The sequence below is a fragment of the Gymnogyps californianus genome, chromosome 13 (genome assembly GCF_018139145.2).
Source record: "Gymnogyps californianus isolate 813 chromosome 13, ASM1813914v2, whole genome shotgun sequence".
Taxonomy (NCBI): Eukaryota; Metazoa; Chordata; class Aves; order Accipitriformes; family Cathartidae; genus Gymnogyps; species Gymnogyps californianus.
This window is the reverse complement of record NC_059483.1, coordinates 634,842-660,719: the sequence shown is the minus strand read 5'-3', so window position 1 is coordinate 660,719 and position 25,878 is coordinate 634,842. Positions and strand designations below refer to the sequence as shown.

Genomic DNA, 25,878 nt, shown 5'->3' with positions numbered 1-25,878 from the left:
CCCTCGCTCCGCCGGCAGCGGGCCCGTGCCTCCGCACACCCCCGCTCGCTTTGCGTTCCGCGGAGCGCCTCGCCATGCCTTGCGGGCAGGGAACGGAGGGCTGGCGGGAGGCGGCCCCAGCGCCGGCTGTGCCGCAGGCCTTCCCCGGCGGCCCGCTCCCGCCTGGGACACCCATACCGGCACACCCGCGGCCGGACCGGGCCGTGCCGCCCCTTCTCCGTGCGTGATCCCTAAGCTGCCCCCGCAGTGCGGGGGACCCGGCGTCTCCCCGCGGGGCCAGGGCGAAGCGCAGGGGGCTGCCCCGTCCCGCCCCGCCCGCCGGTGCGCAGCCCACTGCCGGGCCGGGCCTTGTGCAGCGGGGCAGCCCGCGGCAGCGGGGAGAGGCGGCGGCCGAGCCCGCGGACACAACCTGCGGGCTGCCGCGGGCCCCGCCGGCAGGGGCCGCCTCAGCCCCGCGCCGCCGCCCCGGCCCGCCCCCGGCCGGCGGGGCCCCTCGAGGCCGCCGCCCTCCGTCCCGGCCCGCCGCCTCGGGGGGGCGCCCGGCCGGCGGCGGCGGCGGCAGCCCTGAGGGGAGCGGGCGAGCGGGCGGCGGCGCGACCCCGGCCCCTGCGCCCGCCGCCATCTTCCCGCGCAGCCCCGGCGCCGCCGCGATGGCCAGCGTCTCCTACCACATCTCCAGCCTGCTGGAGAAGATGACCTCCACGGACAAGGACTTCAGGTGCGGGGCCCGCCGCCCCCGGCACGGCACGGCACGGCACGGGCCATGCGGGCGGCAGCCACCCCGGGACGGCGCCTTGGGGCCCTGGGGGCCTGCACGGGTGGGGGGCCTCCCACTGCGGGGCGGGGGGGGGGTGTCCCTTCGCACTTGGGGGGTCCTTCTGCGTCGGGAGCAGGCAGGGTGCCCCCGACCCTGCTGGCAGGTAAAACCCAACTGCAGGTGCGCGGGATGTTTCTAGATCAGAGGAATTAATCCTTTTTATATACGCTATCTGAAGCCAACTGCGTTCTTCTGGCTGAGGGGGGGAAGCGTAGAGAAACCAGCAACGTTCCCCTCCCTTGCCGAGATTGCTGCATCATGGAAGTGAAGGAGCAAAGTGGAAGGGGGAATAAAAGTCTTGACAGCTAGACTTTAAATTCTTATTTGTTTTGCAAATGAAGAACGTCGTAGCAAAAATGCTGAAATACTTCTTAGTTTGTTTTTCCGCTAGAAGGTGAGATGGTCAGTGCATTAGAAAGGCTCAGGGACACCAGTCTGAGCAGCCGTGTCACCCGGGTGATGGACGCTGTGGATACTGGCTGTGCTCAGATTGCTTTAAGAACTATTGCTGTGCAGTGGGAAAATATGCCTCCCTAACAGGAGTAAGATGCTTTTATTCTCTTTATGTCAGCAGAAAAAATTGACATCTTTTTAGGGTTGGAGCCGGTGGCTTGATACTTAAGGTGCTCTATAAAAAATTGTTAAAACTAACAAGCATGAAAGATTTCACCCATGGGCATATCATTCTCTCAATATCAACCTGGAAGGTAACATTTGTGCCAGACTTGATATTTTGAGGTCTTTTAGAAGAGAGGGGTTAGTAATATCTTGAAAGTAGATTGATTTTTGCAGAGGCTGCTGCTGTTTTTCTGATGTTAAAATAGGTACTTCTTTTAAAAGAAGTCAGTGATGGAGCAGTTGCACAAACAGTTTGTTCAAAGAATTTACGGTTAATACTCCAAACAAGATGTGCCCAACACAGGGCATGTGTCATGTTACAGAGGTATTCCAGGGCCGTTTCCTCCCAGCACCCGGTCAAACGTGAGCCTGTTGTCTGTCTTCAGCTGCACGACCAGTTATAGGACCAGGTTTCACGTGCTTCCCTCTCACAAGTGGATCTGTGTGCCAGTTTCCGAGGTCCTGTGGGCAGGATGGCAGCAGGTCGCGAGTCGAAAGCTGGATGTGTTGCTGTAGAAGACTCTGCTCAGCCTGTGGCCATAATTGGTCATGCTTGTTCTACGCAGACGTTGAACTGCAAGTGCAGCTTAATAGCTCTTGCAGAATCAAAAACAGATTGCATACTGTTAACGTTGCAGGGCAGAGTCCCTCTTTTTTTCTCATTTTGGATTTCAGGCTGGCTATCTAACACCACAGCAGTCCCCCGTTCCAGACGTACCTAGCTGCTACTCAAGAACGGGCTTGCAGATTGAGGACACAAATGTTGCCCTGGTACATGAGGGCTCTTACATGCTGAATGAATTACATCACAGCCTAATTTAAAATGGAGGTGTCATTTGGTAAATGAGAGCAAAGAGCTTCTCTGTGGTCCCTTTTAGACATCCGTCCCTGTGCTGGGGCTAACATTAGAAAGCTGCTAATATGCGATAACCACACTTGTATTTCTCAGAGCCTCAGACTTCTATACTAGTACCCTTTACATTTCCTGCTCCCAGGAAAATAGATAGTTCCCAGAACTTCTCAATATCCATTTTGACATTGTCCCTGTTGGAAAATTATATTGACTAACAGTCAGCTGGGAGTTTGTTTTTCCTTCTAAGCTGGAATGATAAATACTTGCTTGGTTTTGCTCATAGCAATCTAAATATAGCCTAGGGAACTTCTAAGGTATAGTTTGCATGGATTCATGACTTTATTTTTCATTTTTGAGCTTGATAGGCATTCTCCATGTGTGGGATCATACTATCAGTGCTAAATAAGCCAGAAAGAACAGAGCCAGGTGCGTTCTTAGACCCTGGACTGGTTTTCCTAGGCCGGGCAATTCGTGAAAAAAAACCACCATGATTTTTTCTAGCACAGTTAACCATCTTGATTTAGTCACTGAGAAAAAATGCACAAGCTGGATTCCAATTTTAGAGTTTTAGTTTACCCCATCTCTGTTATAGATTTTAAGGAGAGGAGAGAACCTATATTTCTCATTTTCAGAGATTCCTTAGCTAAAGCCTTTTCACCAGCTACCTCTGAGCTTTCCACTTGTAAGATAGTCGTAATTCTTTGTACCTTATTTTTCAGGACAGTGTAAAGGGTTGTGAGTTACTCTTTGAAAGTGTGTTTTCATACAAGCACTAATTGTCAAGTTTTGTTGTCCAAAGTGATGCGAAGGAAATGTATTTGTGTCTGTATATCAGCCAATCCACTTTTGCTCTATGTTCTTTCAGGTTTATGGCCACCAACGACCTGATGATGGAACTGCAGAAAGATTCAATAAAGCTAGATGAAGACAGCGAGAAAAAAGTTGTGAAAATGCTTCTGAAATTGCTGGAGGACAAAAATGGGGAAGTACAGAACCTCGCTGTTAAGTGGTAAGAGCCTCGGCAGTAATTACCATATTCCTTGGCAATAATAAAGCTGCCGCAGACTGCAGAGAGCGCGTTAGAGTGGAGCCTGGCCCTGCAGCGTTGGCACCTTAGTCAAACCTCCCTTTGTAGGGGCTTTCCCTCTCATGCCAGGCACAGCAGTTTCTTTCTCTGTTGGTATTCAGAAAGGGTGAGGATACAGCTATCTTTGTAGAAGCAGTAGGTCATTTTGGAAGTAGTTCAGTGTTTATATTATGAATCTTACCATACTAAAAGTAGCATGCCTAAGATTTTATTCCTTCAGAGGGAAGCCCAGTTTAAAATTTTGGTCATCAAGTTCCTCTCCTTTCTTGGGCTTTGAAATCCAGTGCTGAATTTCCCAGTGGTCCGGTCTTTGATAGAGACAGTACTAAACATGTATAGCCCTTCAAAAATGGCATTTGAGTTTCAGGTCCGAGTCCTACTCTTCAAGGGCATTTTCGTTAAAGTTTATAATGCACTCAGGTTTTTTCCCTGCTTTGACTCGAAGCGTAGCCTGTGCTGTTGCTTTATGTTTGACCATTTCAATATTTTTTTTTAATCCAAATGAAAAAGGCAGAAGGTTCCTTTATTACTGAATCATCTGATGAAGCAATCCTACTGCTGACATGTTCTTTCCTGTCTCTTTCCCCCAGCATGTCTAAATGGGAGTGTTCATTCTAGAAATGAAATTGAATGGGTCAGTTCACGCACAGGGCTCCAGAAAGGTGGGCCATTTAAAGACAACTTTGGGTTCCTGTATTTTTCCTACTGTGAATCTTACTCATATTCCCTTCTTTTTAACCATATATTGCTTCTGTCCCTGTACTTTCCCTGTGACCTTTGGCCCTTTCTTTTTGATTCCCACTGTCCTGACTTTTTCTGGCCCTATTCCTGTCTCTGCCTGCTTTGGGTTTGTTTATTCTGTTTTTTAAAGCAAAACGGTTGGGCACTGAACAGAGTACAAATTTCTTTGCCTGTTTATCTATGGTTGCGTTACCAATAAGTCCATACTCGTTACAATCTCTAATTCATCCAGAATGTGATAATGAGAAGGCCTCAAAATGGAACCGGTAATAATTCCTTTTCACACTTGAGGAGGTGCTTATAACAGTTAATGTCCAGTCAGTTATTCCCAGCCAGGTGGCAAGGATCTCTAAGAAGGAGAAATGTGACGGTTTAAAGGACACTGGCAGTTGGATTAGGCCCAAGTGTGGATCTGTGCAGCCCACATCAGGATTCAGGAGTAAGTTAGGAAACTACTGAGAAGTCTTGCAGTTCATTTTATCATCTAAAACCATGATCTTATTTCTTCAGAGGAATGCTGAAATCATACTTCACACCCAAAAAACTCACAAATTTGAAATCCATATAGAAACTTGCCCTGTTTCTTGTTCTGTGATTTTTTTTTTTTCTTTTTTCAATTTAGATGAGTTCCTTAGCTTCTCTGTGCCCCAGTGTCCCGGCCTGTAAAAGAGGGATAACCATTGGTTCTTTTCTGCATGTTGAGGTGTAAGATTGAACACTACTTGCACTTGCACAAAGTCTTACTATTTAGTAGTTCTTTTCTAATTCTTGTGTTTCAGAGTAGCTGCTCAGACTGTAAACAGCTATTATTGTCCTGATTGTTGAATTTAGGAATAGTCTTACACAGAACAGGCTGAGCGTGAGTTTGCTTTGTGTACTCTGGGAAACACGGCGCCTGTAGCGTTTGTTAAGCATGCTGTCGGGGTAATTGTGGTGTGCCAGCAGGGAGACAACTACCTGTGCATAGATGTTCCACACAGTTTGCATTACTGGAGCTATGCCAAAAGGAAGAGAGAAAAAGAAGACAGAAAACGCATTTTTGTACAAGGATTTTATAAACTGTGTCCAGCAGTAAACATTGTAGAGTGCTAGCACCATGTCTTCTCATACAAGCTCTTAAGAAAATGTAAATCATCGAGGCCGATGTTTTGACAGTCCTGTTCAGCTCCCACTGAAGTCAGGGACTTTTACCACTGACTGTCAGGAGCAGAACCTCTCCTGTGTGTAAACTGCAGTGAAAGAAGGGTATGTTGAAAGCCCTACACGTCTCTCTGTCTCTTTTTTGTACTCTATAGGCAACTGGTAGCCTTTCCTTTTGAGCTGTATGGACATGTAGCACTGATGCTAGTCCCCAGGGATCAGGGACTATGCCCTAGTATTATGCGGCATACAGAGCCAAAACCTCTAGTCCCTCTTTTCTGTATAACATGTAAAAAAAAAAGAAAAAACAAAACTCCGAAGAGGCAGATTAGTCCTTTCCTTCACTCCATTTTCTGTTTTCACCTGGCTGTGTGGACAGCCTACTGAGAGAGGGGAAAAAAAGAACTGTGAAACCTTCAGGAACTGGTTATTTCAATATATTTTTGCTCTGGAACAGCAGCATGATGGTATTTTTAAAACTCTAGAACCCTGTTTAGAAAAATGGTTGTGCTGCACATGAATCACAGGGAGCTGTTCAACTCTCATATGGTTTTTGAACCAAAAGGAAAAGATCTATGTTAGTCAGCTCAAATCATTCAGTTTTGACTAGTCCCCACAAGAAAGGGAACAAGGAAGCAGCGACTAACATTTTGTACCTGGCACAGAAATTGCAGCACAGCCACATGACTGCTACAGCAAGGAGCTGCTTCTCTGCAAGGTGGTATCGAGTCATGGGAAATAGAAAAGTACCTATAGCGTCTGTCAGGAGTCTCTGCTCAGGCCCAAATCCTTCCAAAGTAATTTCTGGATTTGGGCATGAAGAATTACCTGGTGGTGTTAATCTGCAAGCTCGGGCCCCAGTTCTTCATCTGGGCAGACCCTTCAGTGAGAGAGGAGGGGTGGCATAACCGCGGGGGTTTGGGCATGGATCTCTGCCACTGGTGGGTCACGGAGCCGTGGGCAAGCTCACTCAACCTGTACAAGAGTGACACGGTGTTAGCACTGAAATTGGGCTCAAAGTATTTTCTGTGGATGTTCACTAAAACAAGAAGATGGAATTTTCTATGCAGTATGATGTTTCCACTCATCTGTGTTTGCCTCTCATGAAAATTCTAGCAACCAGATTCGTCAGCTAGCAATTTCTTAGTAAGGGATACAGAATATTTATGGGAAACAAATGCATTTTGAATTCATTAGCTTAATTCAAAGAGTTAAGTGCAGCTGGTTAGGGAAGGAAAGCCGTAAGAAGTGACTTGCTGAAATACAGTTAATACTTTACATTTTAACTAGTGACCTTGTAAAGATGCAAAAATAAATAGTCGCAAACAAATGCTGACAAACGCTCTGTGCACAATTTTGAATACAAATTTACCAGCAGGAAACATAGGTTGTTAACAGAAAGTTTTTTATAATAATAATAATAATAATAGTTAAAAAAAAGTGCAGGGGAAAGGGAGCGGTCTTCCCTCTGCTGTAATTCTGAGCCTTGGCTCAGGTAGAGGTTTTCACACATGTTGCAGAGGGCAATAGGTAGCTAATTGCTTGTGAAAATTCATTTGGCATTTCCTCATGAAAGTCAGTTTTTGATGGTTGGGTTGGTTTTGGGTTTTTTCCCAAAACCTGACTGTAGATTTTACCATTACTCTGTGTAACATGGTTACTTTGGTTCAAATTCATTGTCTCGTAATCTCTGAGCTGCTCTGTCCAGAAAGATCTTAACTGGCCTGATGTTTGCAGTAGCTGATGTGAAATGTCCTCCTACAAATCTGATCTCAAATCCACTGAAGTCTGATACAGAGTTAACTGAGGCAACAGTGCAGGGTACGTAAACCTGGGGACACAACGTGCTGCAGGATATTGGTACTCGATAGTGATGTTTTGGTAATATTTGCGCTTGTGGCTGAGCTGCCTTTAAGGAAGAGTGAGCCTGAGCGTGCCTTTTGATGGTGGAAAGCACCCCTCTTCCTCTTCATTCTGACTGGCTTCTCCTCCCGCAGTCTGGGCCCGCTGGTTGGCAAAGTGAAGGAGTACCAGGTGGAAACCATTGTGGATACGCTGTGTACAAACATGTTATCGGACAAGGAGCAGCTGCGGGATATCTCCAGCATTGGACTGAAAACAGTTATCTCCGAGCTGCCGCCAGCTTCTACAGGTAAAATGTCTGTCCCTGTTTGTCAGGCTGAGGCAATAGGGAATCACAGCCTTTGGGAAGCAGAGGAAAATGTGCAGTTCAGAGCCTAAAAGTTACAGATTCCTTATTCGCCTGCTAGAGGACGACTAATGAAATAAGGAGGAGAGACAGTAGAAGCTGAGACACCAATGTGATTAAAGGTGGGATGAAATGAAAGCTTGAGCGGGTCACCCTGAGGATACTTAAGTCTGAAACTGCATCTGAGTTCTTGGAGAAATCCATTGTTGTTTACGGCAATCCTAAAGCATTCGGTGTGCGTCAAGATATTGCTGTTCGGGCAGTCTGGCAGGGCCGTTGGTCTCCACGTCAGCAATGCCACTACCCTCTGCGAGCTCAGCAGTGCCAGCACTGCACCACCTCCTGTCCGCAGCCCGGCTGGACCGAGTCTTCCAACTGCCACAGCTACCCTGGCTGCTTCTGCTGCGTTTGGAACTACGTATCCCAAAAATGCAGCAGCTATTCAGGAGATACCCGAGGCTCCCAGAGATTTAAGTTTCCTCTGCAGCCATCTCATGTAACTGTTGTTCCTTCATGGCGGGTGGCTGTGGCAGCGCTGTCAGGCTGCTGGATTTTAGGCTGGGAGGAGAACTAGAATTAGTATGCAAATACTTGCTGAACTCCTCTCTCAATTTCTGCAAAATGTTAAGCTCCTGCAAGCCGTCCTTTCAGAATTCTTTATTTAACATAGATCACATGAAATGAAACTGTTTTAGGGTAGCAACAGATAAGTCATCTCCTTAAGGGTTGGGATTGACACTGTGTGGGTAGAAGGCAGCAAAAGCAGCGTGGGTTTGCTGCAAAATGGAGAGGGTGGACATCTCCCCCTGTGCTTTCTTCACCCTAAGGCCCACTCCGTGTGGTTGCTGTTGCTGTGGTGCTGTCTGGAGCAAAGGGAAGGTTTGAAATAATAGTCCAAGAAACAGCGTGTGCCTGAGGCAGACTCCTTTCTCAGTGTTGTACAGCAGTTAATGATGCTCCTAGGATGCTCCGCTTCTGCTTTGGCTCTCTTGCACCACGGAGGCTGTTCAGAATGGTGTGGGAAGCAATTGTCCCTTCCTTTGAAAGTTTTGTGGAATTTGAAGCTGCTTATGCTTTGCACTGAACCAACTGGGAAAAAAACCACAACAAAAATCAGTGTTGGGACAGGCACACCCCAGCGTGAAGACTAAACTGGTATCTAGACGTTGATCTGGACTGTAGGAGATTGAGGTTCTAGACTCAACACGGTTGTAATCTCAACACGTTCTTGAACCTGGGTTATGTGTGTTGAGACAGATTTATCTACTTCTACCCTTAAATTTCATCATGGAGCTGAGAAACAGTTTCTGTCGAGACTGCTCTGCCTACCTTGATTTGTTGAAACTGAACATTTTCGAGTTAAAAACAGGAAAAAACATGCCAGAAACTTCCCACCCAGCTCTGCTCCCTGCATTGCATGGGCCTGGGAGCTGCCTGGGAGACAGCCAGGGCGTTTTAGGGTAAAAGACACTCTCCGAGAAGAGAAGCTTCTTCAAATAGTTCATGCATCGTATCGCAGGGGGAGATACCTCACTGTTTGCAGTGTGTATCCACCATCTCAAACAAAAGCTAGTTGACTGCTCTTCTGGTTAGGTCTCCCAGTGGTGATTTCTTTTTTTAATGTAGGAGGGATTGAATGGTTCTTAGCAGTAAAAAGACTTCTTTTTAACTGACAGTGGGGAAAAATCTCTCTCTTGCAGGCTCCACCATGACAGCAAATGTGTGCAAAAAGATCACAGCCCAGCTGACAGGAGCCATTGGCAAGCAGGAGGATGTGTCTGTGCAGCTGGAGGCTCTTGACATTCTGTCAGATATGCTGAGCAGGTACGAAAGGATTTCCTTCTGGCAGCTATGTATGGCAGGGGCTGCGTGTATGTGTTTGCTTTTGATTTCTGTATTTCCCTAATCCTACTATGAGGACTTAAAAATAAAAGATTTGGGTTGGCTGCCGTGGGGGAATATCTCAGCAGAGCAGATTCCCCAGCAGGGATGAGAGACGACATGCTGAGCCTTTCTGTGCTCGGGAATAGCGGTAACGTTGGTGATGGATCCCACAGAGGCTCAGTTCAAACAAACGTAGGGAGGGAGAGGGCAAAGCAGGGAAGTTTATTTTAGCCCTGCGATCTGATCGCACATGCATTTTTTTTCCTGGCTGCCTCTTTCTCTTGTTACATAAGTCAGAGTGACAGTGTCATATGTCAACTGCATGCAGGAAATCATTGACAAACCCCCAGGTCATCCAGAAGGACACAGTCAAAATCAAACTCCTCCATGATGGAGACAGATAACCTCTCCCTGGGTTTTACAGAAGTCAGTGTTCAGACCAAAATGACATACCCACCCTTTTCCTCTCCCTCCCCACAACACGCATGAAGTCTTCATAGCTGAAGGATTTTTACATTTTTTTGCTGGCAAGAGGGCTTTTTCTCTGAGGCTTTGACTTTCAACTTCTGCGTTGTTCTGTTGATTGCAGGCTAGGGGGAACACTCTACTCTTTCCATTCCTCCATCCTGAACTGCCTCCTGCCCCAGCTGACAAGCCCCAGGCTGGCAGTACGTAAAAGGGCCATCATTGCCTTGGGTCATCTTGTCTTGACCTGCAGCGGAAACATCTTCTCAGAGCTCACAGAGCATCTGCTTGCTGAGCTGAAGAGGAATGAGTCTACTTCTACTACCAGGACGTACATTCAATGTGTCGCTGGCATCAGTAGGCAGGCTGGACACCGCATAGGTAGGATGAGTAGCTTGAAATGAAGCTGGGAAACGTGCATGAATTTTAGAGCAGCTCCTTTTAGTCGTAAAAGAAGCGTGCTCACTCTGTTCCTAACGTATTAGCGGCTTGTGCTTTGTGATTCCCTCTGTGGTCCTGACCTGGCTCTCTGATCCCCACTTGGAAGGGAGGAGACACACCAGAGTAACTCTCTGGCTGCCCTTCTGTAGTGATTTCATCTCAAGGTCTTGCAGCGCTTCCCTGGTCTGAATTAACACCTCTGTGAATTAGGTCAGTGGATTCACCCCATTTTAAATGAGAGGAGAAATGGAGGGCAGCATATTGTATTACTTGTCTAAAAGATCTGCCAGAGCTGAGATTAGGTCCTAGAAGATCTCTAATCACAGCTCTTTCCATGACTGAAATGCCAACAAGGGGCTGAAGACGGGGAGCAGGGGTCGCCTGCTGAAAATCCCTGCAAGGCTGGTCTTTGGTGGGCTGCTGGCTCCTTGCCGATGAGGTCCAGGGGAGGAATGCTCTGCCAGACACACGAATGAAGTGGCGGATGGCTGAGCTGTTCGCTGCTCGGATGAGTGAAGGCTGGAGTGATATTTCACTGCTGCTTACTTTGTCTTTCCCAGGAGAACATCTGGAGAAGATAATTCCTCTGATTGTTCAGTACTGTAACGTGGAAGATGACGAGCTGAGAGAGTACTGCTTTCAGGCCTTCGAGTCTTTTGTGAGAAGGTGTGTGCCCTTGAGGAACAACTGTGCACCATCCTGTGCATCAGTGTGCTCCTGGTGTAAATATCTATACGTTCCTACATGCATTCCTGTCGGGAAAGACAGTTCACAAATGAAATCTCTTCTTCACATGCAGAGTTGGGCTTGAGATATGAGCTATTTTACTTCAACGTGTGAGAGTGTGTTTCTGTATTAGTTTTGCAGGAGTGGGAGTTTTCCTTGTCCTTGGAGGATTCCTCAGCAAGAGGGAGCTGCCTCGCTCCTGGTGCATGGAGGGAGCGGGAGGCAGGAAGGGGCTCAGGGAGAAGAGCTGCTGAGCTGCAGCTCTCCTGTTGTTTGGTCAAACGTTTACTGCTTGTCTTGGAAAAGGAGCCCTGCAGAGCTGCTGAGGTTTTCTCCCATGAAGGGAGGATTCAACCAGGTGGTGAAGGCAATTTATTTATTTTTTTTCCTTATAGAAATCATTGCATCCTCCTCAGGGGAATGTGGTCTTACTTCGTGCACAGCAGGAAGGAGCAGCTCTGGTTTAACTCATGTTAACAAAATGTTCATATAGTCTGTGAAGCATTTTGGGATCCTTTTGAGATTAATTATATTATTTGGATGTTTAAAATAGCTTAGTCTTTAATTTATTAACTCTTAGGATTTTTATTTGTCGTGATAGGTGCCCAAAGGAAATTGACCCTCACATCCCTAACGTGATGGGGTTATGTTTGAAGTACATCACCTTTGACCCAAACTACAACTATGATAATGAGGAGGAGGAGGAAGAGGAAGAGATGATGGAAACTGAAAATGGGGAGGATGAAGAGCAAGGTGCCTGCTTGTGAGGATGGCTGTGCTCAGCAGAACACTGGGTTAACATTTCTCCCCTTCCTGCTTTCTCACTCTCTGTGATGTTACTTTTCAGATCTGCTTCAAGACAGTCAGTGCTTTTAAATGGGTTATTTTAACTTACCAATAGTAATAACATAGCTGTACGTGCCAAGTTCCAGCAGTAATTCTGAGTTTGTTAGTTTTATTTTTTTCTGACAAGGTCCTCAGATCTCTGCCTGCCTTAGGCGACTGTGAAAGCACTGAAAATTGAACTCTGAACTAGTTCAGAGGAGAGCTAGACCGAGGAAGCACTGTTTTTCCTGTGCCTGCTGACTGCAGGAGTTCCTTAGAGCACAGCCAGCAAGCAGCCAGGCTTAACGCCTGTTAATCCTGAGGAGCAGCCGCTCTGCCATCCTGATTGTTGGAAGCGCTCCCTTGTGCTCCCAAAGGTGCCGGTGCTGCTTGCAGCCTGCCAGGCAGACCTCAGACCCCTGCTCCAAGCAGTTGACTTCATATGCATGGGTTGTTCTTCAAGGGGAGGCGTGAATGCTGTTGTTCTTGCATGCTTTCTGGCTTGTCCAAACTTCAGTTGGTGGCACCAAGCGTTTCAATGCAGCTGTAACACCGATTCCTGTCTGTCCTCATAGTTTAGCTCTAGTAGGCTTAGGCTCGTGTGAGAGAGATGGCTCCTTATGGGGTCCTGACAACATTTCTTGAAAAGGAAGCTGTTACAGGCAGATCTAGAAATTGCAGTTAAACAGTTGCCCTCTTACTGCATCTCCCTGGGGTGTTACGCAGCGTGACCTTTTTTAACTGGGCAGCTAGCCAGCATTTGTAGCCTACTCTGGTTAGAAAAGGAATCAGAAATCTTTGATGTGGTCTCACTTATTTACAAGACTGGACAAGCAGGGGGTCGGCCGCAGGGGAGGTCAGGCAAGCAAGCAGCACTTCCAGGCTGTGGCAGCCAGCACCCCTGCCAGGGTGTGTCAGAACGATGCTGCTTTGTCAGGCTGGAGCTTTCTCTTGGTTTCTGCGCTGCTTCCTCTTATCTCTCCATCTCCTAGGCTGTTTGCCACACATACACACTGTTCCTGGGCACAACAGCCAGCCAAAGCTCGTCTTTGCAGTCACCTAGAGGCTGCAGAGCCTGTACTTCTGCGCTGGTGCCCCTATTTGCCAGGCGGGTTGCTTTTTTTTGCAGGAAGAGGTATATGCTTGACTGCTGTTTTAAATGAAAGCCTGCAATTTTGATGTAACAGTTTCAGGGCAACGTAACTCAGCCTACAAACATAGTAGTCACACAATTACATTTTTAGTATAAGGTAGCTATTTTTTACTACTTTGTAGCAGAAGAGAGCAAAGCTACCAGCCTGAAAGTGCCACCATTAAAAGCATCTTGGTCCACCACTAAAAACATCTTAGTCATCAGTGAAAGCAATCTGGTACTGTCTTCAAAAGAGGCCTTTCATTTATTTTCTGAATCGTGTTTACTTTGAGGTGAATGTTGAGCCTTGGTCAGATAGGAGAGGTACCTTTAATGCCTGTTAGCTCCAGACAACATTTCATAATGTCTCTATTTATAGCTGCATACAGTGTGGCAGCTAAGGGCAAAAGTTAGAACAAGTTCCTTGGAAGAAAGGCATTTTTGTTTACTTTCATACTAATTGGGGTAAGATCCTGGCCGGCTTCCTGGAGAATATGTTAAATGTTCTGCCAGTAACAGTAAATTGTTACGCTGTTTGTGCCATTCAGGAATTGCTAAGACAAATATTTACATATTTCTGGCTTTAAAATCTGGGAACCTCATTCTCCCTTCAAAACAAAAGCCTTGATGCCTGAGCTGAAGCGGCCAGTAAGGGTGGTAACATTAAGGTTTATCCTCTGTCAGCTCTTACTTGGAACAGAAGAATCTGACACAGGGCAGCCCTGGGTCATATTGGCTGGTAATGACGTCTGTAGGGACAGGCTATTCTGGACAATTCCGTGTTCCCAGATATGTGTGAGTTACTGGCGTCTCTTTGTCTGGTCAGCTGGAGAGGGAAGCTCTGAGGATCGAGTGATCCTCTAGCTCTGGTTTTCTCATAATGTTTCATCTTGTTTTCCCTTGTCTTCTTTCCAGAAAGCGATGATGAGTACAGCGACGATGATGACATCAGCTGGAAAGTCCGCAGGTCTGCAGCGAAGTGCCTGGAGGCCATTGTCAGCAGCAGGCATGATCTTCTTCAGGACTTCTACAAAACTCTTTCCCCGGTCTTGATAAGCAGATTCAAAGAGAGGGAGGAGAATGTCAAAGCTGACATCTTCAGCGCTTATATCTCCTTGCTGAAGCAAACGCTGCCCATCCAGAGCTGGCTGCATGCTTCAGATGCCTCTGGCAAAGATGACGTTCCCCTGACAATGCTTCAGAACCAGGTGTGTGAGAAGATGGCGGGCTGGATTAAATCAGAAAGCAATGAAGGGAAGTAGGTACCGTGCCACCGATGAATATGCCTAGTAGTTAAGCTTGAGAACATAGCTAGCTGAAGGAGCCCTGGGGCACGCAACCAGAGGGGACCAAATCCTGCGGCTGACCGTTTACTGCTTGTCTCCCGCCGTTCCCGGGGAGAGAGCGCTGAGCCAGTGCAGGAGCGCGGAGGTATAACCTGCGTTGCCCCCCTCCGCTAGCCTCTGGCACGTGTCTGCAGACTGTGCCTTTGGGTGGAGTGTCAGTCTGTTGCCTTACAGTTACTCCAGCTGCTGCTCAGGAAACTCAGTGAATAAATTGGGGTAGAAAAGTACCGGAGTAAGCCATTGGAAGCTCAGAAAGGTTTGGATCTGGTCAGTAGGCGTAGGAGAGCATGCAGCTGGGTTCATTATGGGAGAACAGCCAGTGGCTTCCAGGGTAGCTTGCTGTGGTTGTGCACAGTCTGCACATCACTGCTGAGCAAACAAACAATAGTGGAAGCAATTTTTCTGATGCACTGCTTTAATTCAGAAATATGCTGGAGTAATTACAGTCAGAATAATTTAGCCACGCATGCTGATCAGGACTCTGCCTAGCCCAGGATCCTTGCTAACGCTGTGGTCCACACATGCCATTTTAGAAGAAGACAAAAGAAACATTGGCAATAACCATGTTGTTATAGAATAGCATGACCATGAGAGCAGCTTTTTCTGGCTGATGCTGCTACTGACTGGTGAGTCCTTGAAGCAGGAGGGTTAAAATCCCTGCCAAAATGTAATTACATCACTGATTAATCATCTTATATGTATAAGATATTTATTTAAGTAACTTGCACCTCAGCCCTGTGATTTGTTTTTTCATTTCACTGAAACTTTTTTGATTTCACTGAAACACTGGCAGGGTGTCCAAGTTTAAATATGGTGATGGGGCTAGATCCTTAAACAGCAGACCAGGAAGGAATCATACAACTCTAAGCTCCTTTAGCAGTGTGTCCTGGTCTGATCATTATGTTGTGTTTCTTTAAGCTTCTGTGTTAGGGGATAACGCCAGCTTCAGGAGTCTGTTTGTAGAATATGGAAAAGAAGAACTTCCCCTCCCGCTCTTCTGTTCATGTATCTTTTCTTCCCGTGCACTGTCTTGCAATCTATCCCAAGTCCGTTCTCCTCTGGTGAACGGGTGTGCTGTTGCTTGCTGTCCCCCTGTTAGTTCTCTTGCCGTGCTGTTCGTGCCTCCGGCCCAGCTGAGCAGGCTGCTTTGGTAGCGTAGCTCTGTGCCCTGGAAGCTGGGATGACTGATGTGTCTCTTTCTGGTTTTCTTTTCCAAACTGCAGGTCCCCAAGATCGTCAAGGCCTTGCACAAGCAGCTCAAAGAAAAGAGCATCAAATCCAGACAGGGTTGTTTCAGCCTCCTGACAGAACTGGCCAATGTTCTTCCCGGTTGCCTGGCAGATCACATCCCTGCACTCGTCCCTGGTAAACTTGTCCGTGGTCTGGGGATGAAGGAGCAGGGTTGGCTCAGTCCATTCCTAACACGTGTGCTCCTTGCCTGCGTGTTCCAGTTTTATTCCTGTGTATTATTCTGCTCAGCATCAGGACGTACGCATCAAGTTCTGCTCTGTGTTGATGTGCTAAACAGCTCCCGGATTCTGTCTACCACTGAAAGCCAGGATAAGAATATCAAGTTGATTTCCACAGTCCCCTGAAGAGATGCTTTTAGGAAGGCCTATTCCAGCCTCCTTTGAAACTAGCTGGAATTATGCTGTTAGCCCGCTGAGATCAGTAACACGAGTGACATTTTCTTTTACAAAATGCAGTGGCATTTTAAAAAATTATTTGTATTGACTGGTTATTTAATTTGCACCGCCACATTTTTCTCTGAGCTTTCCTGCCTGTAGGCTCATGAAACATCCCACTGCTGAAAGGCTCATAATACTAAGGCCCTGCCTTTGCTTTTGGTGTGGCTGTATAGTAAATATAAAAAAAGCCTCCTGTGGTTGTCCCTGGGCCAGATCCATGCACCTCCCTCTGACGAATTAACAGATTGGAAAAAAAACATTCAAACCAAGAGTCAGGCGTGACTTTAGGGGTGGCAAGCAGTACTGTTGTAAATGTTTCTCATTAAGTCTTCTGGGAAACATACATATGTGCCACAGAAATGGGACTTGGAAGTACCTCCCTTCTGCAAAGGCAGTCCATCTTTAATGGTCCACAGTTACGTTCCAAACAATACTAACAGAAGTTGTAAAACTAGATAGACATAGAGCCCCTGCTGCTGCTTTTTTTTTTTTTTTTTTTTTAAAGACTTCTGACAGAAGAATGAAGGAAAAACTCATGAAGGGGCATTCCTGCTGCCTGCAGTGCCTGTTGTTGAGACTAGGCTTTCCCAGTATTCATTTCATGCCATTTTGTCATACTTATTTGCACTTGAGTAACCGTCCCATCTCGTCTCAGCCCAGGATGACTTTTCGAATTAACTTCTTAAAAAGTTTTCGTAGCCAGCCGTCCAGGACTGCTACAAAGACCAGTTATGTCTGAATTGCCACTTCTGGAAAGCAGAAAGACAGCAAGGAGAGTAGCTCTCTCTAACGGCATGTATCTTTTGGGTGGGGAGAGGAAAGAAAGAAAACCAATTCCAATTGTGTCCTTCTTTGAGGGGGAGAGGGCTGTGATAAAAACCACTTGATGAAATGAGACGGCAGTCATTCTTGTCTCTTCTGCACAGGTATTGTTTTCTCCTTGGCCGATAAGTCCAGCTCCTCCAACATGAGGATTGATACGCTGTCTTTCCTTCATGTTCTTCTTTGCAACCACCAGCCGGAGGTATTCCATCCTCATATCAAAAGCCTGTTACCTCCTGTTGTGACCTGTATTGGAGACCCCTTTTATAAGATCACTTCAGAAGCTCTGCTGGTTACTCAGCAACTTGTGAAAGTTATCAGGCCTTTGGACAAATCTTGCACTTTTGATGCCAAGCCCTATGTGAAGGACCTTTTCCCAGGTACTCTGAAGCGCCTGAAGGCAGCTGACATCGACCAGGAGGTGAAAGAGCGTGCTATCTCCTGCATGGGACAAATTATTTACAATCTGGGAGACCATTTAAGCACTGATCTCCAGCCAACCTTGAAGATATTTCTGGAGAGGCTCAAAAATGAAATCACCAGATTGACAACAGTCAAAGCATTAACCTTAATTGCTAGTTCTCCCCTTAAAATAGATTTGAGACCCATTCTAGGGGAAGGTTTCCCCATTCTAGCTTCCTTCTTGAGAAAGAATCAACGTGCCTTGAAACTGAGCACTCTGACTGCTCTGGACATCCTGGTGAAGAACTACAGTGACAGCCTCAAGCCCGCCATGATAGAGTCTGTCCTAACGGAGCTCCCTGCTTTAATTACTGAGAATGACATGCATGTTTCCCAGGTGGCTATCATGTTCCTTACTACTTTGGCTAAGGTTTATCCATCCTGCATCTCTAAGATCAGCGGTTCAGTTCTCGCTGAAATCTTTCAGCTTGTCCACTCGCCTTTGCTTCAAGGAGGGGCGCTGAACGCCATCATAGACTTCTTCCAGGCTCTGGTTCTGACGAAGACGGCCACCATGGGTTACTCGGAGCTGATGAAGCAGCTGACTGCGCCTATTTACTCCTCGGGTTCAGGCGGAGCATCAGTGACGTTACACAAACAGGCGTATTACTCTGTCGCAAAGTGCGTGGCAGCCCTTTCCTCAGCCTGCCCGAAGGAAGCCCCTGCGATAGTGAACCAGTTTATCCAGGATGTAAAAAACCCCAAGTCCAGCTCTGCTGTTAAAGTGCTAGCTTTCCTTTCACTGGCAGAGATGGGGCGCACCACGAACCTCAGTGCTCAGAGAGAGCTCAAAACCGTCATCCTGGAAGCATTCACTTCCCCCAGCGAAGAGGTGAAATCCGCCGCTTCCTACGCGCTGGGGAACATCAGCGTTGGGAATCTTAAGGAGTATCTTCCCTTCATGCTGAAAGAGATCGGAAGCCAGCCCAAGAGACAGTACCTCCTGCTGCACTCCCTAAAAGAAGTCATCAGCTCCTCCCCGGCCGATGGCCTCAAACCTTACGTGGAGGATATCTGGGCTCTGCTTTTCAAGCACTGTGAGTGCACAGAGGAAGGGACGCGCAATGTGGTGGCTGAATGCTTGGGGAAGCTGACTTTGGTGAATCCTTCTGAGCTGCTGCCCCGCTTGAAAAAACAGCTGTCGTCAGGTAACGGGAAGGGCGATGGTGAGAGTGGGAAATACCTTCTTTTGCTGGCAGGTCCTCTCGTAAACTGCTGGTGGATACAACAGGGAGCAAGGCCAGGCTGCAGAGGCGAGAAGGAAACAAAAGGGATCTCTGCAAGGGGGGGTCAGAGGAGCACGGGTTTGCACGGGGGGCAGGAGGGTGTTAGGAACAGGGACTGCACATGGAGATTGTGCGGGAGCAGGATTTAAACAAGGAGGGTGTTAAGACAAATCCTCTGTTCTCTTATCTCTTCAATGCGTAATGTGACCAAGAGCAGAATCTGTACTACAAAGTTACAGCAATGGTTTTGTCTCTTGATCTTTCACTGTTTTTTCTTTCCCTCTTCATCGCAGGCTCTCCACATGCCCGCAGCACGGTGGTAACTGCAATCAAATTCACAATTGCAGACCAGCCTCAGCCTATTGATGCTCTCCTGAAAGGCTGCATAGGTAGGCTACTACAAACAGCAGCGTGAGCTGGGACCGTGAGATGTTAGGTGTCATTAGCAGCTCAGGGATTTTTCACACCTCTGTGAACCCCATCTAATCCCTTTAGTTTTTATCTGTGTTTCTCTGCTTAAAGAGCAGCACTGTCACGTGAGTCCTTGTTAAACGCTCAGATGCCTTCCTCTTGGGCATGTTCCATTGGTGACAGAGTTTTTTAGAGAGCGTAAGTTCCTTCTGCATTTAAACTTATGATTCCAGCATCTCACGACAAGGAGCTTGGAAAATATAACCTACATTAAAAGGGTCTTATGTCTGAGCCTACCTCTTATGATATGAGCCTACATCTCAGATCGGTTGCATAAAACTGGGCCTTCTGTTTCAGGGAAGTCTGAGCAGATGAGATCTGAGCGAGAAAAAAACAAAACCCAACTTCCTTGAATACCAAAGCTTCTCATTTGACTTTACGATGGGGTAGCTAGAATCATACGGTTTGTTTTTATGCCCAAATGCAGGAAAGTCATGTTTCTTCCATTTACTATATCCCAAATGAAGGGAGGGAAAGCGTCTCGAATGCCTCTGTTAGACTGTGCCCCTAGTTATTTTACCATAGGTGCTTTCATAACCAGGCCCCTTGAAATACACTGCGATATACTTTCAAAATGCTTTAAAAACACTGCGGCAGGACTGACTGGTGTGTTCTTATCCCACAGGTGACTTCTTAAAAACTCTTCAGGATCCAGACCTGAACGTTCGACGTGTGGCTTTAGCCATGTTTAATTCTGCTGCTCACAACAAACCTTCTTTAATCCGAGATTTGCTAAACGCGGTTCTCCCCAGCCTGTATAATGAAACGAAGGTCAGGAGGGAACTCATCCGGGAGGTATGTCATTAGTTCGGCTTGGGTGCAATACGGCAGCGACTCAGTGCGTGTGGAGCTGAGATGAAGCTGTCACCCTGCCTGCTGTTAGGTGACAGCTGTGGTTTGGTTTTTTTTTCCCTTGTTTAAGGTAGAAATGGGGCCATTCAAGCACACAGTGGATGACGGCCTTGACGTGAGGAAAGCTGCTTTTGAATGCATGTATACACTGCTGGAAAGCTGCCTTGACCGCCTGGATATCTACGAGTACCTGAACCATGTGGAGGATGGACTGAAGGATCACTATGACATTCGGGTAGATGCTGGGCCTTAACTGCTGGAGGGTGGTGACGTCACTGATGTCACTCGTTCTCTGGGGGCCTGGGCTTGGCCTGCGCTGGTGTGTCACCACAGCACTGTCCCTGCCGTGCCGTTTCCTGTCCTCTGCAGCTGCTGCAGCCTTTCATCTGACATTGTCTAGCTCGAATTTGACCGTGGTGGCCTTGAAAACGCAACCCTGGTGTAGCTGGTTTTACAGGAAATTTACCAAAGTCTAAAATAAGTCCCTTCCACCTTTAAACTTAGGATTGTCCCTTGCTCAGTGGGGCCAGTGACACTGTATTAAAAAAATATTAGCATTGTCATTGTCGATGGCCTCATAGCTTAATAGGAAGAGCTACATCCTTGTCATACGATTATTTGATTTACCTCCACTTAGACGTGGGTACAGCGGTGGCACGGTCCCTGGGCTGAACGCCGCTGTTCCTCTCCAAGGCTGTCAGCCCTTTACAGACACCCGAGAGCAGGGCACCACGCGCGCCTGGGACCAGAGCCCAGCTGGGCAACTCTCGGCCGCTGGCTGCCAGCGGGCGCATTTCTAACACGACCAAAGCTCTTGCTAAAACCCCTTGCACAAGCGTGAAGAACCTCACCCCCGTGGGTGCAGCACAACACCGCGGGGCGAACGACCAGGCGGGCTTCAGCAGAGAGGATCCACGCTCTAAGCCTGGGGGGTCGGAGGGTGCGGCAAAGCAACTCCTCTTTTGTCTTTCCTCCTTTGTCTAGATGCTGACTTTCATAATGTTGGCTCGGCTGTCCACACTCTGTCCCAACGCTGTGCTGCAACGGCTCGAGCGACTGATTGAGCCGCTCCGGGCGACTTGCTCCACAAAGGTAAGATCAGGCAGAGAGCGTGACGCACTGGGGCTGGGTTCTGCCACCAAGCCACCTCTGCCGTTAGCCTTCGCTGTCACTGCTGCTGAGCAGCCCGCTCCCCACTCCCCACACTCCTCCGGCTAGAAAATAATCTGCTCGTCTCCGTCTCTGGCGTGTCCGACTCTTTGTGCCTGCACCGTCTTTTCTAAACGCCAACTAAAAGTGGTGCTTTGGGTTTGTAGGTAAAAGCTGGTTCCGTGAAACAGGAGTTTGAGAAGCAGGATGAACTGAAGCGGTCCGCCATGAGAGCAGTAGCTGCTCTCCTGACCATCCCTGAAGTAGAGAAAAGTCCGGTGATGGCCGAGTTTTCATCTCAGATCAGATCCAATCCTGAAATGGCGTCGCTTTTTGAGAGCATTCAGAAAGATTCCGCTTCCCTACCCACCTCAGAGTCGATGGACATGAGCTAAGAAAGATCTGCCCCTTTACTCCGCCACCTTCCTGCCCTCGCAACGCATTAACCGAATGGAGACGCCACAGACGGGCCAAGGAAGAACGTCATCGAGCTGGTCTCTGCTGCAACGGCCGCTTGCAAGTCACTGGGCGCCGGCAGGAGAAAAGGGCTGGTTCCAGCTGCGCTTGCAAGCATCAGACACCTCGCTGAACTGCAGCGCTATGTCAGATACGGGAAACGCGTCCTTACGTAGGGGAGGGCTTGGAAGACGAGTATTCTGATTTTTCAGCAAGTTTTTAAGGGGCGTACAAAGCAATCAAAATTGAGTGTGGTTCCATGAAAAATGGAAACCACTGCCTATTTCCTTACTGCAGTACAAAGAAAAATAGTTCTAAAATGGGTTTTTTTAACCACTGCACATGCACTTTCTACCCCAAATTGCCTGAAGAATATATTTATATTGTTTCACTAAGTGACATGGCTAAAAACTAGGAGTCACGTACTTCGTTAGTGATGAGCATCATACCCATAGGCCCCGTTTCAGAACGAGGAGACGCGCACTGCCCGAGCTGCCGGAGCGGCCCGGGGCTGCCGGGCTGCCCAGACTCCCCGGCTTTCCACCTGGGGCTCAACTCACCGAACGGGCACCGACAGTTTGGTGTTTCTGCGGTGCCTGGGCGATACGGCGCTATCTTGCTTGACTTCCCTTTTTACGGTTTTGACTGCAAAATACCTCAACCAGCCGTCTTCCAAAAGAGGTGATTACTTGATTGCATTACAGTAACAAACCTTACACTATGCTTTTCTTTGCATTTAACTCTGGCTTGTCTTTCCCCCTTCGAGCCGCTCGGTGTTTGTGTTGAGCGGCCAGCCAGAAGGCACCGATCTGCGCTCAGCTCTGGTCACTGAACAGCAGCAGACGGTTGCAGGAAAGCTGCCATTCAGTATTTCAGTGTCACACAAGTAAGAGGTGAAAGTCACCGGCTGGAGGTGTAAGCACACAAGCAGCCCACACTAACCCTTCTGTCATTTGAAAACTCACCCTGTAGTGGCTGTTGTGTTCAAATCCTGCTTTGCATAGGGGGAAAAAAAGCCTTAAGAGACAGAGGGGATGTAACAGCACATTGGAGAACGAGGCCACCATGACACACTTCTTGTAGCCATGGAGCTGTAATAAGCTTTCATTTCTCCTTTTTTGACAGAGTGGTTGATGTGAAAAATATTTACAGTGCTGTGTGAAAGAACATCCGTTGTTTGAGTGGTATAAAAAATAAAAATATCCTTGTGAAGCTGCGTGCACTCCTGAATTCATTAGCTATCACGGTGACACTGCAAATCACTACCACAAGCAAGCGCGCTGCTTCAAGTCCACCCTTGGAGAGCTGGGCTCACGCAGTGGCTGCACCGGAGCCACACCACCGGCTGCTGAACCCCAGCAGCAGGCAGCCGCCCCACCTGCCCACAGGCACCAAGCCAAAGCCCTTCCCTTTGGCCATTCAGAGCATCCACCTGGGTTTGTTTTTACACTTTATTAAATACATCTCGGATGTAGAAGCTGGTTTATTCATTCTCCTCGCTGCGCAGTCTGGCGTTGGGATTGGTGATCTTGATGGCGAGCTGAGCGGCTCTCTCCACGATCACCTTCCGGTTCTTAGAAGACACGTTGTGAGCAATCTCCGCACAGTACGACCTGTCGGAAAGGGACCGCGCGTCAGGCTCAGCACCGACAGCAGCCGAGGCAACGCAGCCCGGAGCCGTCCCGCCGGCAGCACGCAGCGGCAGCAGAGCACGGAAGCGTCAGCGCACAGGAGCTGAACCACGCCGCTCCCACCCCGGCTGCCAAGCCCGACCCGTTCTGGCCTGGGGCAGGAGCTCGCCTCCACAACAGCTCGACCCTCCCGCTTCCTTTCTTCCGAATGAAGACTCAGTAAGAGGTAGTTTTTAAACAGTGTTAATAATTACTCTTACTACTTTGTTTTGAAAGAAAGTGCTACCAGTAGATTTAGACCTGTGTCTGAGCAGATACAAAGCCACACTCCTGATCGCTGTTTTATCAAAGCGGTGTAGGTACAGTGCTGTTTACCACCACTCTAACGCCATATTTTTGCCAAAGGTACGAGTTTGCCCGCCCCGAGACACCCTCTGCGCCCTCCCGCACAAAGGAAACCAAGACGACCTTCGTGCTCTTGCAAGCAAGAGCGTCCCTCGTCTCCCGCCTACATCTCACCCCGACTGCGCTGACTTTTTGTCTGCCCGGCCCCAGCGCGGGCGGCAGAGCTGCCAGCGACCGCTCCGCACGCGGCAGGGAGCACGCAGGCCCCGCAGACTTACTTGTTGCTCATCATGAGCACCTCCAGCTCTTTGACGTTGTGGACCAGGAACTTCCTGAACCCCGTGGGCAGCATGTGCTTTGTCTTCTTATTGCTGCCGTAGCCAATGTTGGGCATCAGGATCTGGCCCTTGAACCGCCGGCGAACTCTGTTATCAATACCTCTCGGTTTACGCCAGTTACGCTGAAGAAACGCAGAAAATATTTAACAGTTACAAAACGAGATCGGTCTGAAAACGCCTGCCTCGAGGTAACAGCTCTAGCCAAAACCAATCTCCAAAAACATCCACCGTGCCAGGCTGTTACAGCACGGCCCGCTGTTTCACCACTGACCCTTTATGCTTTAATTCCCCATCAACCCTAAAGGCAACCATGTCCGACTGCCCCAGAATCCGTTTTCTAATGAACTGACAATGACTTTTTACCTTGATCTTGACATAGCGATCGGACTGATGGCGGATGAACTTCTTGGTCCTCTTCTTGACGATTTTAGGTTTCACGAGAGGTCTGAGGGCAGGCATGGTGTCTAAGATAAACAGAACCGCTATGAGAAGGGAAACCCGGCACAAAGGCGATGCGTTATTCCGCTTGCAGCACGTGTAGCAGACTATCTTCCACTCACTGGCCACGCTGGAGGCTAGCGAGGGAATGGGTATTCATCTGCAGCCTCTCTCCCTCCCGCCTCCGAAGCTGGAAGAGCACTGAAAGCTCTCCAGATGCGATCCTGGGAGGTCACGCATTGCTCAGACGACTTCTGCAGGCATTAGGTTCCCCACCCATTATTCTCCTGCCCTAACGCCTTCAGAGCCCTTCCAAGCCCGAAAATCCAGGCTTCTGCAGCGCAGACAGACAGACTGACAAGAGTGCCACTTCTGTTCTCAGAGACTAAGAGCGACTGAGACTCACCTAACGCCAACCTCCCGCAGACTCACCTGCAACCGCCTCGCCGGTCGGCACCCCCGTGGGACGGGGCAGCCCCCTCAGCACTAACACTAACAGCGACGATTTGGGCTCACGCTCTCCGGTTCCTCTGCACTACAAACGAGACGCGCAGCGCCGACCGCGCTCCCTGCCCCGGGCCCGGTCCTGCACCGCCCCGCCATCGTCCTGCGACTGAACGCCTGCACCGTGAGCGTGGCCGAGCCGGCTCCGCCGCGGGCTCCCCGCCGCCCGTGGAAGGGGCGCGGGTCAGGCCTCAGCGCTCCCCAGCCCACGCACGGTCCCGCCCCGCGGGTGGGAGCGCGCAGCCCGCCGGGGGTCGCTCCCGCCGCGGCCTCAGAGGAGACCCCCTTACCCGGCCGCGGCTTTTCCTCGCCCGCGCCCCGGCAGGCAGAGGCCGAGGCCCGCCCGGCCCCGAGAGGCCGCCATGGAGGCCCCGGCCCTGCGGCCCGCCGGCTCCCCGCGGAAAACGGGTGGCGGAGGGAAGGGGGGGCGGCCGCGCCGGGCCAGCGGCCCCCGGGGCGCGGATGGCAGCGGATGGACGCGGATGGGGACTCACCGGGTGCGCGATGGCGCCTTCCGCGGCAGGCCCCGCCGAGAGAGGGAGGCGGCCCCGCGCGCAGGGGCTTATGGGATACGCGGGAGGTCCTGACAGGTCCGTGCGGCGCCGCGGCTGCGCACAGCGGGGCACCGGGCCCGCGCGGAGCTCCAGGCCGCCGCCGGGAGGTGACGCCGGGCGGGTTGTGTCCGGCGGGAACGTCCCGAGAGAACGGATCGGTGCTTCCCCCCCCCCCCCCCCCGCCTCGAACCGTGCGTTCGGTACAAGGCTGCCAGGACCTGCCCGACGTCACTTCCGCCAGGCTGTGCCCGGGCTGGCGGCTGCTTCCGCCAGTCCCTAGGGGCGAGCGGGCGCCACCTGGCGGTGGGGCGGTGCGCCCCGCCCGGCCCTTACGCCTGCCCCGGTACCGCCGGCTCCGCGGCGGGAGCCCCAGCCCGATCCGCCCGGGCACGGGCACGGCCGGCGCTCGGGCACGGCGGCGGCTTTGCTCTTAGCCCCGTTGTACCGCCGCCCGCAGCTGGCGCCAGGCATGGCGGGAGCAGAGCGGCCTCGCCTCTGGGCCCGCTGCTGCTGCTGCCGCCGCCACGCTCAAGAAGAAGGGAAACCGTCTGCCCTGGTCCCCGAGGCTCCACGCCGCAGCGAGGACGCCCAGGACACCGCTCCTGGATCCGCCTGCCCGGGCACACGCAGGCACCCAGGGTGGGCGAAGAGCGAAGGC

The 25,878-nt window shown here is 49.7% G+C and overlaps 2 protein-coding genes and 1 non-coding gene across 5 annotated transcripts; 1 reads left to right on the top strand and 2 right to left on the bottom strand.

The window, feature by feature from the left end:
* Positions 1 to 610: 610 nt before the first annotated feature.
* On the top strand, positions 611 to 22,626 carry LOC127021383 (cullin-associated NEDD8-dissociated protein 1-like). Of its 3 annotated transcripts, XM_050904368.1 has the most exons (15): positions 611 to 718; positions 3,154 to 3,297; positions 7,254 to 7,408; positions 9,166 to 9,289; positions 9,939 to 10,195; positions 10,816 to 10,921; positions 11,583 to 11,734; positions 13,854 to 14,146; positions 15,508 to 15,649; positions 16,899 to 18,404; positions 18,776 to 18,871; positions 19,579 to 19,748; positions 19,876 to 20,040; positions 20,790 to 20,897; positions 21,122 to 22,626. In XM_050904368.1, the coding sequence occupies exons 1-15, from the start codon at positions 651 to 653 to the stop codon at positions 21,347 to 21,349; spliced, it is 3,714 nt and encodes a 1,237-aa protein (XP_050760325.1). In that variant the 5' UTR covers positions 611 to 650; the 3' UTR covers positions 21,350 to 22,626. The 3 variants fall into 3 exon arrangements, with proteins under 3 accessions (XP_050760325.1, XP_050760327.1, XP_050760326.1); XM_050904369.1 differs by lacking the exons at positions 611 to 718; positions 3,154 to 3,297 and adding an exon at positions 3,979 to 4,037; XM_050904370.1 differs by lacking the exons at positions 7,254 to 7,408; positions 9,166 to 9,289 and having other exon boundaries at positions 19,636 to 19,748.
* Positions 22,627 to 22,843: 217 nt separating this feature from the next.
* On the bottom strand, positions 22,844 to 25,206 carry RPL32 (ribosomal protein L32). Its single transcript, XM_050904372.1, has 4 exons — positions 25,161 to 25,206; positions 24,088 to 24,188; positions 23,665 to 23,846; positions 22,844 to 23,023 (listed from the first exon to the last, which is right to left on the bottom strand). Exons 2-4 carry the CDS (start codon positions 24,181 to 24,183, stop codon positions 22,894 to 22,896), a joined length of 408 nt encoding a protein of 135 aa, XP_050760329.1. The 5' UTR covers positions 24,184 to 24,188; positions 25,161 to 25,206; the 3' UTR covers positions 22,844 to 22,893.
* LOC127021777 (small nucleolar RNA SNORA7) lies at positions 24,258 to 24,396 on the bottom strand. Its single transcript, XR_007767265.1, has one exon. It is a non-coding gene; the product is annotated as a small nucleolar RNA SNORA7 (small nucleolar RNA).
* Positions 25,207 to 25,878: the final 672 nt, after the last annotated feature.

Bases quoted from the DNA above. Each gene is read 5' to 3' on its own strand.
- LOC127021383 (XM_050904368.1), top strand. From the start codon at position 651: ATGGCCAGCGTCTCCTACCACATCTCCAGCCTGCTGGAGAAGATGACC. The intron at 3,298-7,253 runs GTAAGAGCCTCG...CTCCTCCCGCAG, and splicing joins CAGAACCTCGCTGTTAAGTG to TCTGGGCCCGCTGGTTGGCA. The intron at 18,872-19,578 runs GTAGGCTACTAC...CTTATCCCACAG, and splicing joins TCTCCTGAAAGGCTGCATAG to GTGACTTCTTAAAAACTCTT.
- RPL32 (XM_050904372.1), bottom strand. From the start codon at position 24,183: ATGCCTGCCCTCAGACCTCTCGTGAAACCTAAAATCGTCAAGAAGAGG. The intron at 23,847-24,087 runs GTAAAAAGTCAT...GCGTTTCTTCAG, and splicing joins ATCGCTATGTCAAGATCAAG to CGTAACTGGCGTAAACCGAG. The intron at 23,024-23,664 runs GTAAGTCTGCGG...CCTTTCCGACAG, and splicing joins GTGCTCATGATGAGCAACAA to GTCGTACTGTGCGGAGATTG.